This window comes from Botryllus schlosseri, chromosome 1 (assembly GCF_051294905.1).
Source record: "Botryllus schlosseri isolate E-star chromosome 1, Bs_hap1, whole genome shotgun sequence".
Taxonomy (NCBI): domain Eukaryota; kingdom Metazoa; phylum Chordata; class Ascidiacea; order Stolidobranchia; family Styelidae; genus Botryllus; species Botryllus schlosseri.
The window spans coordinates 29,435,284-29,451,785 of record NC_137236.1 but is presented as its reverse complement, the minus strand read 5'-3'; the positions used below and the strand labels follow the sequence as shown (position 1 = coordinate 29,451,785).

The 16,502-nt window shown below is 40.0% G+C and overlaps 1 protein-coding gene and 1 long non-coding RNA gene across 2 annotated transcripts in view; one reads left to right on the top strand and one right to left on the bottom strand.

The window, feature by feature from the left end:
- Positions 1-681: 681 nt before the first annotated feature.
- Positions 682-2,188, top strand: LOC145446950 (uncharacterized). The gene is made up of 2 exons (XR_013917401.1): positions 682-1,465; positions 1,570-2,188. It is a non-coding gene; the product is annotated as an uncharacterized LOC145446950 (long non-coding RNA).
- Positions 2,189-8,003: 5,815 nt separating this feature from the next.
- The window catches only part of LOC145435195 (cornifelin homolog B-like), a 150,616-nt gene continuing 142,117 nt past the window's right edge, over positions 8,004-16,502 (bottom strand). The window contains exons 2-5 of the mRNA XM_080312524.1: positions 12,894-13,020; positions 10,999-11,104; positions 10,097-10,227; positions 8,004-8,321 (exon numbers count right to left, since the gene is read on the bottom strand). Of these exons, the coding sequence (XP_080168650.1) occupies positions 8,226-8,321; positions 10,097-10,227; positions 10,999-11,104; positions 12,894-12,917 (357 nt within the window). The 5' untranslated portion in view covers positions 12,918-13,020 and the 3' untranslated portion in view covers positions 8,004-8,225. The remainder of the gene's footprint in view (positions 8,322-10,096; positions 10,228-10,998; positions 11,105-12,893; positions 13,021-16,502) is intronic.

The window sequence follows — 16,502 nt, the reverse complement described above, 5'->3', positions numbered from 1 at the left end:
AACCAAAAATTACAAGTCTGGCTGCGACACTTGGGATGTTGATGACAAAAATATCAGTTCCGACGCATTGGCAGATCCTGGGTCCAGTCACATTTTCAGTAAATTGTCGTACATTACAATAAACTAAAATAGTAGTGAAATTTTTCCTCAAGCTTCGCGTGTTTAATTGTCACACGATTTCTTGCTTGGTAGCCTACCCCCTACTGAAAATCAAAAAAACGCCTATAATTTACTCGATTGAGTCTAACTGTATTCGCGCTTGCGCTCGCATCAAGATCGTCGACGGTGAAATGTAGGCACAAAATGATTGTCGCATATTATCGGAGACCTTCGATATCGATGTGGCCAGACGCCAAATAGTCGTGTCCTTGTAAACTGAGCCTAGCGGGCGGTAAACAGTAGACCCGCAATATACTCAAGTAATAATATTATTGACCTAGTTTGTTTATAAACTTTGAAAATTTTACCCGCTTGGCGCGGCTAGTGGACCGCGCACTCGTTTGTCAATTGCATGTGCCCGTCTAGCCGAAAACGTTGGCCATTCCTGGTCTATATAGATTACTAATCTACCCATAGGTTTGTTATCTATAGTAATCTAGAGTCTGTCAGCCGTCAGTAACATCCGATGTAGCAACGAAGACATAGGTGCCGCCGTGCCGGCTTGTGACGTCATAATGAATACTTGTCAATGGGAGACATTCACAAACCACTTGGGGCGCCAACACCACGCCCTATCGTCCGTAGTAAACAAACAAAACTTACAGCTATATTCGCTAGAAACCAGGTCAGCCACTGCCTGTTGGATTCGGGTAACAGAATTAATGTCTTGTATGTACGGAGTTTGAACATATTTACGACTGATGATTGAGTTCAGTGCAATTTATGAATTGTCAGGTTACTTCATGTACCGATATTTCATTTCCAGAGAGTGACGTTTGAATATTAGCTGAGTGACATATATATTTCATTTTAATAGACAGTATTATCATCTATCTACATTATAAAACGACACGATATTGCTGTGTACCTGGTTGCACGAGTCGGATTGGTGGTCATTTGATTCCTACGTCACCAGGGAAGCTGATGAAATGGAGAGAAGCGATTAATAGATCAAACTCCAAAACGAAACAGCTTTGGACAGAGACATTGGGCAGAGGGCAGAGACATTGCTTGCTATGGTCATTTTCTTCCAAGTGATTATATGAGCCGAACATGAAACTTGGAAGACAGGAGGCAGTCCCATCAGTCTTTCAGCATGATAAAAGAACGCCACTAAAAACTGTCAGGAAGACAAACAATTCGAACCCATTTACACCAGAACCTACTGAAATAATTCATTCCGGAACACATAGTGACCAGAAATTTCAAACAGACTCGGAAAATATGGGCATTCAGTGCCAACTAGGTGCTTCAATGCCAGCTTTCAGCTTAGAAAATATCAAGGATGATAAGAAAGCAGTGCATGGTACTTTACTGGATATTGGATCCCATGCCAGATGATTTAAAAAACTATATCCATCAACGAGATAATTATTGACTCTACAGAAATCCCAATTGCACACTGCACAGTCTGTTACATTCTCCACTTGAAAGAATGGAAATACCATGGAAGTATTAATTGGTAATGCACCCACGGGTGCTGTCTCCTTCATAAGTGACTGCTATGGTGGATCCGTTAGTGACCGCAGCATTATTGAGCAATCTGATTTACTGGCCGAAGCCAGAGCAATGTTTGAAAAGGGCGACAGTATCATGGCTGATAAAGGATACCTACTGCAAGGTTTGTTTGCACCATTTGATGTGAAAATCAACACCCCTACTTTGATGAAAGGCATGACTCAGCTCTCTCAGGAACAGCGGGTAGAGGATTACTCCATCTCCTCAAAACATGTACACCTTGAAAGGGTTATTGGTTATGCAAGGACATTCAAAATCATTCAAAATGTTTTGCCTTACAATCTCTTGCATTTGAAAAATGAAATAGTCTTTATCTGCTTTATGATTTTTAAATTTAGGAAAGACATACTTTGATATAGTCCTACATAACAGCATTTGATGCTTTTATTATTTTGTGTTTGCTGAAGCAGACTTGGTTAGTGATAATGATTGATTACTATTAGTGTTGCATGAATTTTCTTGCTCCCACTTCAATATTGATGCCGCCATAATAAACCGGAATATCACTGTACTGGATTTGATGACTGAACAGAAAACATATCACTACCTAGAGCAGTGGTTCCCAACCGGTGTGCCGCGGCACACTAGTGTGCCAATTGGACTGCTCAGGTGTGCCGCGAGCAAATGCGCTAAACTGGGTCGAAGTATAACAAAAATCCAAATTTTGAGTGTGTCATTGTAGGAGTTTCTATTGAATTTACTATATCAAGACACGCGATGTACAATTCGATGCAGTGAACAGATACAAGGATGTCGCGACGGCCATAGTAACGTTATCTCAATTAGGCATCCCCATCAGGTCATGGATTGGGTCTTTTTCTGGCTTTTTATTGTAAAGACGCTCTGATCACAGCAACGTATAGGGTTGGAGAATCTTATAAATCTGCGACGCTTCGTAACGTGCTACTGCACTGCCATGAATGAAACTGGGGCCTCCACCGTCAATGGGTGTGATACGCTAGTTTGCCCACATATAGTAGCATTTAGGACGGTGATAGATATATAACTAGACTCGGGCTATTGGACCGTGATGTTGAGGTGTGGCCGAAGGTGACCTTTTACTTGTCACCCCATCAGAACCGGAGGCAGAACAGGGACGTGACGTAGTTGATGACCTTTTTCTGTTTCTATTTGTAGTCGTATTCTTGCCATGTCTTCGTTATCGATGATAATTTTATACCATGCCGATATACCATATTTTGATTCCTGAGATGCCAACTTATATAGGCTTACCATACGTCCTCTTTTAAGAGGATTTGTCCTCTTTTTTGACTTTTTTGAAAGTGTCCTCGGAGGACGCCCTTTTGTCCTCTTTTTTGAGATTTTGTCCTCTTTTTTGAAAATTTCGGTCAGATTTAGAGCAAATTGCGAGTGATATGCCGCAAATTAGCACAGAAGTGACGCTCCGGCGAGTATCTCGGAGTGAAAAGCGGTGATTTTAGCTCTGAGCGAAAGGATGACCTTTTTTTTTTTTTTTTTTTTAGTCATCCACCTGTCAATGTGGAGATAAAAACGGTATTTTGAGCTCTGAGCGGAAAACATGACCTTTCTTTTTTTTTTTAGTCAACCGATCGCAAAGTGGGAAAAATTCACCGGTATTTGAGAATTCTACTCCGGTTTTGCAGGTTGCAAATTTCTGAAAAAGTGTCCTCTTTTTAGATTTCCAAAATATGGTAAGCCTAAACTTATAGCACAGTCCACTTTTTGTAAGATACTGCTTTTGCAGATCCGAGGACGAGTAGGAGCCAATATAAACCTCCAACACCTAGGAAGGCATCCCCACCATCGAGAAATGTATATTCATTTGGAAGTGAGGTTCACGTTTACAAATTAGAATTGCCGACATAGCCATTCACATTGCGATTGTTACGTAGCGTGCCAGCATTGCAGGTAAAATGTAGGCTCAGGGCGCAACGCAATGTTGCAGGCAACAAATTTGAGAATTGAGAAGTAATGTTGATCAAATTATATCAGTTAACAAATTTCACCGGTCCTGAGGTTTATCATCCAGGTTTGAACAGCAGCTGGCTGCCAGTAAGACTCTTGACTGAGGTATTGCTATCCTCACAGAAGCTATTAGACGACCTGCATGGAAACGCGTTTGGCTTCCAAGTATAGACACCTCTATACGCGTCTGTATTTGTTAGTGACGATCGCGATTGGACTCTTCCATGCGGCGGTTAATTACATCGACAACGAGGTAGTGGTCAGACTTTGTTGTCAAGCCAATCTTATGAAATTAACCTCAGCCTGAAGTTTGAACGAGATCTCAGCAGGCAAGTTATGTGGCAACAGAGGTAATGGTTGATAATTCAAAACCTCACACGGATTGAAAGTCCTTATTCCTGCCTGCAATAAAATTGTAAAAAAAGAAGAATTGAAAACTATCCCCATGTCAAATTATACCATTCGTAGACGTATTTGTGAAATGTCCGCAGAGATAAAAGAAAACTTAATTTCTTCTTTGAAGCAGAGAAAAGCCTACTTGAGTACACCGAAAAGGCAGAAGTATACTTCGTCAGTGACCAGTGACCACCTTTATAAGACTGTGGTTGCTGCTATACGCATTCTGGTAGTTTGCTTTTGCCGTAAGCCAAAAGAGTTCAGAACCACTGTGCTAGTGTGCCGCGAACTCTTTTTCATTTTCAAAGTGTGCCGCGAGGTCAAAAAGGTTGGGAACCACTGACCTAGAGTCTAGACGCGAGTTTTGTTTTCATTTACTAAACGAGATACATAAAAACTCCCAATATATAGGTAGAACTACGTAATCAACAGAAAGAATCATCGAATTTGGAAATAACAATAATCATATTCAAAGCTACATTGCATTCAGCAGTTTTCAGTTTTTCGTCTTGCGATGACACCAAAAAAGGACGCCAATACATTTCGTAGAACTTTTGCAACTTCAGAATCCTAAATTTAGGAACAAATTATTGGTCAAACTCTATATTTTCCATGTGCACATTACGAAATGTATGCATAAAACAACATATAGTTTCACACAAGCGCAAGTCATTTGGCCTTGTACTTGAGCATACCATCTGTGATTTTTCTTCAGATAATAGCCATCTGCAGCAATCATCAAATATGGAAAATACTTTCAAGGTGTTATTAGGTCATCCTTTACCGTGTAGGGCCACTTGACTTCCAACCAGCTACGCTAGGGATGTCAAAAGACAACAAACCAAGACGACGTTTCTTTCGGTATCCAATGTAAGCAATGGATCACTAGGACGAGGTTTTGGCGCCCCCAAGTGTATGATTGTCTCCCATTGTCGATAACATCATAGTTGCACTAGAACGCACTTTACTCTATGTGAGTCTATGCCATTGGTGTGCACAGCATTAAAATTCAGGCCTGCTGTTCAATTATGATAAATAAGCAGATGTGGTTGTTGCATATAGGCTATAACAGCATCTTATGAAATACGTCGGAGCCGGAGCTACTCCTCAAATAACGGGCTCCAGCTCCGGTTCCGGCTGAATTTTATGTCGAGCTCCGGCTCCGGCTCCAGCTCCGGTGAAAATGCACGGCTCCGGGGCTCCGGGCTCCGGCTCCGGCTTCAAAGCCCTGGTTGCGGGTGACACCGACCGAGGTCGATTCGAGAATACCTACCTAAGTGTCGAACGTTTATCTAGGCTCTTATCTAGGTCTTATAAAATCCCAGAATTGGGCCTTGCTACGGAATAAAAATGAAGAATATTGGCCTGGTGTAAGTAAATTACCATAGTAGGCCTAGCCGACCAATACCGCGAATACCACAAACAACAACAACCCGGAGACCGCGACACGACGAGGTTTTGTTACCGTTCCAACGGAATACTGTCTTCATTAACCCAACATATAACCGAATGCATATCAGTTGGATGAATGAGTTTATTCGCTTTAGATTACACGCACATAAATATATATAAACAAATCAGGGTTGTTCAGATTTGAAAAATTGTCAGGAGACTTCTTCACCGAATTCCAAATGATAGCTTAGTATATAAAAACACTATTATAAGCGATTTTGGTCATCTTCATCCTGTTCTTCCTTCCCCTCAAAGTCTTCAAATATCCACGGGTCAATTCTCCTTACTACTGTATATGTAGTGTTGACCATGTCGCCTGTTCATTGCTTTGTGACGTTATCAGTTGGAAACGGCCGTGTAGATAAGGGATATTGCAATAGAATCGATATGTTTTCAAAATTGTAATTGAATACAGTCCTATAAAGGTCATATGCATCTCTGTTTTGCTCTGCACAGCCTGTCTATCATGTTCATGGGAGGCACGTATTGGTTGCACGGTTGACTTCCACTTGTTTTGGATCGTACATTGAAAAAGCGCCGCTGGGTTGCAAGTCGAAAACAAATGCAGATATTTCCTGCTAGTTTTCAGCCAGAAGATATTATTTAAAGGTATGTAATGTCAGTAATACTTTTGTTAACTTTAAATCATCTGTAAAATATTGAGTTATCTTGCTTTATGGTAGACTGCAATTTAGTTGAAAAATAATGTATGTATGACTTGTAATTCAAGAAAAAGGTTCACGGTGCACATGCAAACCTGCAAATGTCTCAAGATCACACAGACCGAGTGCGTCTAACGTATATCTCACGCTCAAAGTGATAATGCAACTTCAATCAGACTCCGGTCGTATCATAAATAGGTATGAATCAGGATCTGATCCAGCTCCGGCCAAAAATTGGAACATCTGGCCAATATCCATCCCGGCTCTGGTCCCATGCACCGCTCTACCGCTCTGGTTCTGGCTTGCTCAATCATGCACAATATACTCGCTGTTACTCCGGACATTCATAAAAAGTGTGAATCCGACGTCGATCCGGACCTGGCCAAAAATTAAATCCGCTGGCTAATATCCACTCCTGCTTTATGGCCCGCTCCATCACGGTATCTGTATTCATTTACTCCTATCGGAGTGTGACGAGATAGCGCATAGTGGTATAATCCACAGCGGCAAGACCAATAGGTTGCGGGTTCGAGTCCAACCACTGTCGACCCCAGAACTCCTACCTAAGTGTTTGAGGCCTGGTGTAAATGACCATAGTAGTCGACAAACTCCATGAATATCACAAACAATAACAACAACTCCTCTCGGACTCTAAAACAAATTAGACTCCCGCCGTAACACTACAGAGTATTGCTATGAATAAAAAATTATTTCGATAGCGCGAAATTAAAAAACAGTATTACTCTTCCGCGGTAAGCTAGCGGTTGTTTCTGGAAACTTTGTTAACAGTTACAATCGTGACAATCACCATATGGTGTCAATCTCCAGCAGCTCGTGTGCTTGCGGCGTTTAATGTACCGTTCTTGGGACGGTTCACTTTATATATAACGATGTCTTTGATCCCTCCTCATGTAGCACTACATTGTTTGGAAATGACTGTGAACTTCTCTGCGGCGTACCTGATACTGGAAGGATTAAAGTTCAGGCCTGCGAACAATTGCAAAAAATGGAAGCTTTGACGGCTGAAAACGGCCTTAGTTTGCGTCAAAGAAAAATCTAATGTCTCAGTTACTCGCTGTAAACTCTCACGAACAATTGTGCACCGGGTCAACCTATCAGTGCATGGTATTGTTCTGTTGATCCAATGCTGATGCCGTGGACCGCCAATATGTGTTACTGTGTAACACTGTATTGGTGGAATGAAACTGTGCATAGTACCACCGTAGATTCACCCATCCGCCTACCGTGTCGTGTCGTGTAAACTGATGCACTGGAATCGCAATATATCTTGGCGCACTCGAATATATATACATAATTCTATAAAAAGTATTAGGTGGCTAATACTTGCGAACTTAGGTCAACTCAGTGCTCGAGAGGGACACGATTACATTCATACGCAATTTCTTCCAATTAAATAAATTACCATCGCGTATAATATTTGATCAACTCAGAGAATATTCCCATACTAAACAGGGCTGCGGAACACTGCAATAATTTATTGAAAGTCATCGAAATTACAATATATAGAACATGTTCAACTTGTGAGTCACTTTCATCCACTTATAGAGATGACCGCTATTTACAAAAATACGAAACTCGTTCAAATAATGGCTTCCTCATGAATCGTGCAGTAGCGGTCTCGATATACGATTAGGAAATGTAGCATCGACTTTTTATAGTGACTTACAGATGCCGTTCAATACATCGGGGATAGTTCAAGTGTCTAGGTTTGCGCGATTTTACTTATGCATTTAATTTCCTAATATTTGTGCGCTTAGTTAGGTCGCAATAAAATTACAGTTTTAAAGTTCAATAAAGTACCTCTTACTCATATATTGTCACATGTAATTGATTCATAGTAGTCGGTAATACTAATAAGAGAGAGGTGATTATATTTCACCATTAAAAGTACAGAATTATTCACAGAGTAGCCTAACTACACTAGGACAACAACAAAAATTACGAAGAGCTTATCCTATGCCATAGCCAACTAGATCGACACAATTGAAAAACAAAATCTCGCAAATGTAGGCTATACATAAACATGAATCAAATCCAGTGAATATGCTACAGTGCATGTCAGCCGACATATTAAATTATTTTTCGGTGTTTCATTTCTCTTGCTAGCTGGCATACCGAGCACGGCCCGCAAAACATGAAGGAGATAAGGTCGCTGCAGATCGAACCCTGTAAAACGAGGATTGGAAGAATAAAGACTCATAGTGCGCTATCTGCCAGGATAAGTTGTTGGCGGGGAACTCAGAACCATTTCAATTTTCCAGCATGCTAAGCTAATCTTCGTAGTGGATAATATGCAATTCTATGCCGTAATTCTATGCTATAAGTTGTATTGCGGGCATGGATAAAATTGGATATAGATATGGATATCGACTTAGCTAATATAGACTCCCGACATAGCTCATCGAGGTTTAAATGGATACCTCGAAAATGCCTATTCGGCGAAAGTGAGACGTCATATAGGTTATGTGGCGAATCAATTATCACCCGTGAACTATAGCAAGGCAGTCACTGAAAAAATGATCGATGAACTATCAACACTTAACCACAGAGACAAAGGCAACCCATCATAATACCAATGCATTTCAGTGGAGGGTTGTAATTAGGGCGTATTTATGACATTGCAAACAAAGTCAAAATTGTCAAATTGTCAAAATTGCACACAATGTCAATTTAATTTTGCAACATGCATTTCGTTTGTACCTTGCATGCTTGCGCTGTCTGTAAACTTATCATTTGAAAACTACATCTTGTATATAGCCTGTATTTTATATACCTACGGTTGTAGACAGCCCATTGTCTGCTCCTTGTGAATCATAAACGGTAAAATAAAACAAACAGCTTCTCATGATGTTATATCTTAACTGAATCAAGACCATACGTGGGAATTGGCTCTCATATCGAGAATATATAGAATATATAAAAAATTGTGATGTTGTAGACAGTATTGTTAGAATGAAACAACATGGTGTGTCACCAGCAGTACACACAACTTCATTGTTGCCAGCCAACAACTGCTGCTGTTGAACGTTGTTTCTCCATTCTTGACAAGCTACTTAATAAGGACAGACACTTTCTACCCGAAAATGTAAGAAAGCATTTTTCGTTGCACTACAACAGTTTTTAGTTATTTCTACCTTAATGCGTGATGTAAATAGCCTACTGGAGTTCTTCATATCTCCAAATTTCGTTGAAATAACGCTTTTTCATGTAGGAATTCATCAGTTGTTAGGTCTAAATAAGTTTTTTCAGAACAAACTATTTCGTAACAAAGACAGACAATTCCAACCAGAAATGAAGATAAGTAGTAATATTGAACATTATGTGCGCAAACTCCTAATGTACATACATGAGGGCAATTTTTTTTTCAAAATCAAGTTTTTCACGTCAAAAATGTCAAAATTTTCAGTTTTCATGTAATAATCGTTAATGATGAATATATTGTGTGTAATTTCTATACAATAACGTAGTAAAAAAACCGCGCAGCACTCTACGAAAAGGCGAATATTACCTTGAAGTAAAGATCCGTGGAATATGTCAAGGGAAAGTTTGATATTACTAAGGTATATCACGAATGTTACCTCCCTTCGCATCAAAACTTGTCTCTTCTACAGGTGTTAACATTCATACCATTGACATCGTTACGTGCATTCCAAGCACCACCATTACAATGACTTATTTCAATAATATACTACGAACGAAGGAACAAAAAGTAATCCTCGAATCAACAATCTCTCTCAAAAGAATATAACTACTGATTAGTTCACCCCACGAATTACTGCATTGAATTCCATAGAATGAGATGTAACAGCTGAGATATGACTTCATACTCGCCAAAGCACAAAAATGATATAGTGTTGCAAAAATTAATGCGATCAGGCTGCACCGCTGCACGCATGAATTCAATAATACATTTCCCTAGTCGGGAATCAGCCGATTCTTACCATGATGCCTTGCTTTACTCTGAATACAGATCGCAGGGGCAGCTGTGCCACAAGGCCGACGAAGCAGTTCTCGTCTAATTTCGTAGCCATGTATGGCCCATAAATGCATGAACAACATCCGACTTGCCAACCTAAAAATGACGTGGTAAATGAGATAAGCAGCTATATACACACTTTTCGGAGCTGGTAATAAACTGCTTTGTACTTGCTTTAATTACCAAAGAGGTACCGCTTTTAGACTATTTTATTTATATATGTACATCATGTATTTGAGCCAAATGCACTACCTGCAAATTTTACAAAGTTGTGGCTACTTTTTAGATGGAATGATATCATTGATGAATAAAATTTTCATATCGTAGTATCGAAGTCGAAGTATCATGACAACCGAACATGGTTTTGTAATTGCGTTAAGCGTGACATGTGGAACACATCCACATATATCCTGAACTATGAACATACATAAGTCTTATAGTGTCAAAAATTTACAGGCGTCGCAATTAAGTGGAAATATCACGAAAGAATGATTAAAATACGGAGCGGTGAGGGCTAACAGCGATCGATCCTGGCTACGCCATCATGCACAGCACCCTTGTATATTTCGTTTCTCTATTGTTATGTACAGTACATGTTACGTTTTCTTTCGTCAGTTTTCTATACCGTTCTCATACCTCATGTGAAACATATGTTCTTATTTTATTTGCCAATCTGTTGACCTACTGATGTTTTGATTGAAACGCTATTTGAAAACAGTTCGATTCATACCTAACTTATTTATTGCATTGCAATCTTGTGGGGTTTTGAATCGATTAAGTAATTAATAACACAGTTTATGAAAATCAATGTACGAAATCCTTTTTTATAATTTAAAAATGTTATAGATGAAAAGGCACAAATCTCACACGTCGACATATCATTGCAACAGTCCAATAAACCACTGCTCCAATCTTCACCATAATTTTGACGTTGACCCGACTGGATTTCAACTCCGGCGTATGGATCGCGCCCCTGACAAGAAGGTTTTTATTAGTGTTTCGGATCACATCTCCATCAAGATATAAGTCCTTAATTTCAATAGCAAGACTTCAGATCGTGTCATGTTCACTGGACTAATTCCTACAGGGAAATCCCTATAGGAACAGGTATACCTTTCCCGGTCTTTGAATCATGAATACGAATATTATGAATTAAAGACACGAATTGAAGATATTTAATCCATATCGTCCACCATCAGTTCCATTGTTTTACTTCCATGTTTTTAAATTGTACTTTACAGTTCAACATGTTAGACACAACTACCGGCTTTTCGCAAGTTGGATTTGTAAAACTGAATATAAAAACTGCTCGAAATAGCCCTGTATCGCGGTAACTAATGTATAATCGGCGATATAGTCCATGGGTGCCAACCTTGTTGCTATTCAATACCACATTTCCATTACTTATGTAGCCTACGGTCGCATTCCAGGGTACAGCTATTATTTGAAATAACTTAACGTCAAATAGGCCTACCTATGTTGAACAATTCATGTCCACTTCCGAGGAACTCCTGACTCTGTGTTTTCATATCGTCTTTCTGTACTCATCGAAATGGCTATAGTGTTCATTTTATGAATAGTTACCGGGAAATGGTTATGATCGCGCAAAAGCACGGAGATTGTCTGAGATTCACGAATGAATTCCGTCATTAATATAAGTAATGCATCAAACAATAAGTTCGTGTTGCCAAATTGATTCCACTCGAAGCTTTTCGACTGGCTCGCTTCTTGAGTGAACGCCAATAAATGATGTTAACCAAGTTCGAAATGAAGAAGGAATTTTTGTCGTATTGTTTGCTGCAATATTGAAGTTCTGTACTCCCAAAAGCCTATACTTTCACATATTACTATCTAATATTAATCCTCTCTCAGCCCACGTGATCAGATTTACCGGTAAAATTGATTGAGGGAGATTTCTCGAGACTTTAGGGCAAGTTATAATTGATGATGCATCTCCGGGTGTGCCATTCTCACTTTTACTTCTACTTAAAGTAATTTGACATGCATTTCAAAGAAATACTTCTACATGAATAGCAACGGCGATTACCACGACCACATCTGGTACCATGGTGTTTATTTTGTTTGTATGCTACATATATACAATTAGCTACATATGGATCCGAAAATATAGGCTTGGATTTAGACATCGTGATCTCATCATTTTTAGCAGAGCAATACATTGTGATCAGGTTTTACCCACAACGCTGTATCTGTATATATATACGTTTTCTATGCAAGGTATTGACATAATCATTGTGGAAACCATCTGCGTGACTAACGCATTTACATTGAATGGTTTCAGCTCTTGAAACCTTCAAATAATTCCCTTCATCTCCGAGTACGAATCGTTTTATCACATACTGAGCAAACAGAAAGTTCGGTGATCCCGAGGCAATGCCATGAATTTCCATAGCTGAAATTATTTATCCACGTCGAAATTTTCAAGTGATATATTTTATTATCCTACTCAATGATTTCCTAAGGCGAATCCCCTCTTTTGAATGTCAAGGATCAAGGTTGTCGTAAAACGTCAGAGGTACTAATATATCTTCATAATATATTTATCCTTTCAATGGCTTATGATGAGAAGTATTGTGGACGTGAAGAAACATCACGGATTAGCCTATATCTAATAAGCACTTCTAAGGTTAGAATCATGGTTCAGGGAGAAATAATGCGTATTTGAAAAGAATCACAAATATGACAAAAATCCAGCAATCATTTTTCGATGCGAACTGCTAAAAATTAACAAAATACTTCACCTCGATTGCTTGAACTTTGGCCATTTCTTCTATTTGATGAGACGCTTTAGATCAAATTTTACGCTGTCGAAATCAGCGACAATATCCGGACCAGATTGTATCGAAAACAATTATTGAAATTCAACCTCTGTAAAGTAACGAAAAGGTATATCAAGAATGTGTAATATTCCTACATGCAGTCATTCCCACCGATAGACGCTAACAAAAAAAATTGATGACCCACCAAATTTGCAATTGGACTCTACGCTTTCGATTTTATTTTTCATTTTATTTGTTGCGAAATAGCATTCGTTGATCTATTAACTTGTGATTCCGTGAACGTGAAGTTCACGATCACGGTCTGTGTGCGAACCTCTGAAATTTTGAGATTCGCGCTCACAAACGAACCTTGGTAGGTTTTGCACCGTCATCCTTTTTCATATAATACAACTTTTCCCGTAATTATAACATTTTGGCCGAAATATTTTGCATTTCATCTTAAAACCACTCCCTGCATGGCGCTGGCAGCACGGAGGTATTCAACACTAAACGAAAATTCACCTAGTCAATTTTAATAATTTTACTTGCTTCGTTACAAAAGTTCGCTCAAAATATCCAGCTTGCCGTTTGCGAATACTAAAGGATGTTTGCTGTGGGCTTGGTCCACAATCACTCAACATCAAGAACGAAACACACTACATCGGGGGTGGACAGCACGCGGCCCATGATCCGTATCCGGCCCGCGACGCAATTTTGAGCGGCTCGCACACTGTTCCGGTCTTACATGATAATGCGGCCCGTAGCCACAGTCTGCCGCAATCTCCCACTACCAATGTTCCCTCTAAGCTGCGCACGTGCGCAAATGCGCAATGCTGAAACGGTCTCTGCACACAGAAAATCTACGCTGCGCAAAAAAAAAACAGAAATGATGTTTTTTTTATAGTTGCTGCGCACTGTTGTCCAATGGACCACGCAGCCACGCATATTCGTGAAAATTAAAATGGAACATTGCCAGGGCCAAATAGTGTTATCACCGAAAGTCTGAAACCGAGGTACAAGTGAGCCCCGCAAAGGTAACTATTGCGCTCCGTGAAGAAATGAGAGTTAACAATCACCTACGCCTTAAGGAAGATATTTTTTTAGTATGGCCTCGTGAGCGATACTGATATCATTACTATAGCGCATTATTTTCTGGGAATGGCGCAATAACATGGTTTAACAAAGTTATAAATAACAATGGGCTAGCTCGAAGTTAATATGCGAGAAACTAACGAATGATAGTCTTCTCCGCTTGGCATGAACATTGCGTAAGATTTACTCAGGACCGCAACTTTCGCACCCCAAACCCCCAAATTGGAGGGGCCGAGCTCGAAGGGGGTCCAAAATTATTTCGAGAATTAACATAAATCATGGTGTATTTTTTGACATTTTTCAGGAATTATTTTACGCGCCACGCGCGTTTTATTATTGTAAGATATCTGATTATTGGGTACCCTTTCCCAACAAAAATTAGGCATGATTTATAGAAATGGGAAGTTGGGCCTCGGCCATTACCGCACAATGACGCGCCAAGACATGTGAAGTTAAAGGCTATGTAACATGCGAATCCAGGAAGTGCGTCAGAACGATCAGCAGCGAGAAAACCTTGGGCGAAAAAGACTGCCCCGGTGCTGACCGAAAACTTCGATATTTACAAATACATGTGTATTGTCAATGTCCAACGCCTAAATGGCTGGCGCCGAATCTTCCTGTCCTGGCGATCCGAGTCCCACAACAAGACAAATGCCATATCGAGGGAACATTATTTTCCAGTTGAGAAATACCAATTTGAAATCGTGTACGTCTTTTACTTCAGTACGTTTTGGCGATTTCAATATATTTTGACATAGCCGATAGGGGGTCACGAAATAGCATCATGTAACGAAGTCATTATATCAACAGGTACGCCCGAAGATGTTTTATTATTATTTAGAGGGCCTATCTATTCCAACACACCTCACTGGATCAGCTCTACCGGTAAATCTGATAATGTGAGCAGGGAGAGGATAAAAATTGATAGCAATATATATGCAATTCCCGATCATATTGGCCGATGCAATCATGAATTATAGAAATTTTTTCGCGCTTCGCGCGTTCAGTGACGCTACTAGTAAATGGGCACCCAATGTACATGATAATTACCGTAGAAGCCTAGAGGCTGTACGGGGGTCTGGGGGGCGAAGCCCCCCCCCCCTTAGATAGTTTTATCACTCTATTGGAGGGTGGTTGCGCACTGTTGTTCGAGGGCCTGCGCAGTGAGTTGTCGTGTTTGCGCAGACTCTTGAAAAATTAGAGGGAACATTGCCCACTACCTGCTTATTGCGTCAAATAAAAGGGACTGTAGGCTCTTTGTAGGCTATATGTAGGCTGGAGGTATTTTTGAAAATTTATGCAACTTTTGCGAAATGTTTTAACGCTGCGCGCGATTTAATGTTGCCTCCTATCTTCAATATTGGTTACCCTTCCACTGGAAAAATACGCATGGTATATAGAAATGGACATTTCGGCGTCGGCCATTACCGCACCATGACGCACCACGACATGGTGTTTTAGGCCATGTAACACGCGACTCCGAGAAGTATGCAAGAACGATCAGCCGAGAGAAAAACTTGGCCGAGAAGGACGACACGTATCAGGATCAAAAAACTTCGATGTATATACAATACATGTATGTTTAGTTATCCATAGGCGCCCTAATGACTGCCGCGCAATGTTCCTATCTTGACAATTTGAACCCCACCTGGCAAATGCCATCTCGCAGAAAAAATGTTTGATAATGAAAAAATACTTATTTGAAATCGTGTGCGTCTTTCAGTTTAGTAGGTTTGAGCGATTCTAATATCTCTTGACATAGCAGACAAGAGCTGGTCACGAAATAAAGTTATGTAACGAAGTCATTATACCGAGAAGTCCGCCCGAATATGTTTAAATATTTTTAGGGGCCCTGCATTTTCCAAGACACCTCACGCAGCTCTACCGGCAAATCTGTTTGCGCGAGCAGAGAGAGGATGAAAATATTTATTAGCAATATCTATGCAATTCCTGATCATATTGACCGATTTAATCATGAATTATAGAAATTTGTCGCGTCTGGCACGTTTGCACAACATGAGCTGACTCAGTAAACATGACAACAATCTCACTGATAAGTGACAGTAAAAATGTATTTGGCCACAAAAACGGATGAAGTGAAGGGATCGTATCCTTAAATATCGTCACTTGACTAAATAGTGCGAGTAGACAAGGGGTGGTCAACCTTTTCGGCTCGCGGGCAACGTTAGATTTACGAGCCATTGCGCGGGCCAAGTGAATGTTGATGACCTTTTTTATTAGTCCAGTAAGAGAGAACCGGATTAGGTAACGGCGAAAACAAGACTTATATTACTACGCATCAAAATCGATAACATTTATTGTCATGAAAACTCACTTTGCATTGATGTCTTAGCCGCGCGAGGCGCGGATTTTTTCATAGTTTACTAACGAACTCGATCAATATTAATGTTACTTGCAAATATTGCAGGCCGCCTTTGTAAAATGCTGGGCTAATGTGGCAAGGACAGATATATTCCGCGCTTAGACATATCAATATCG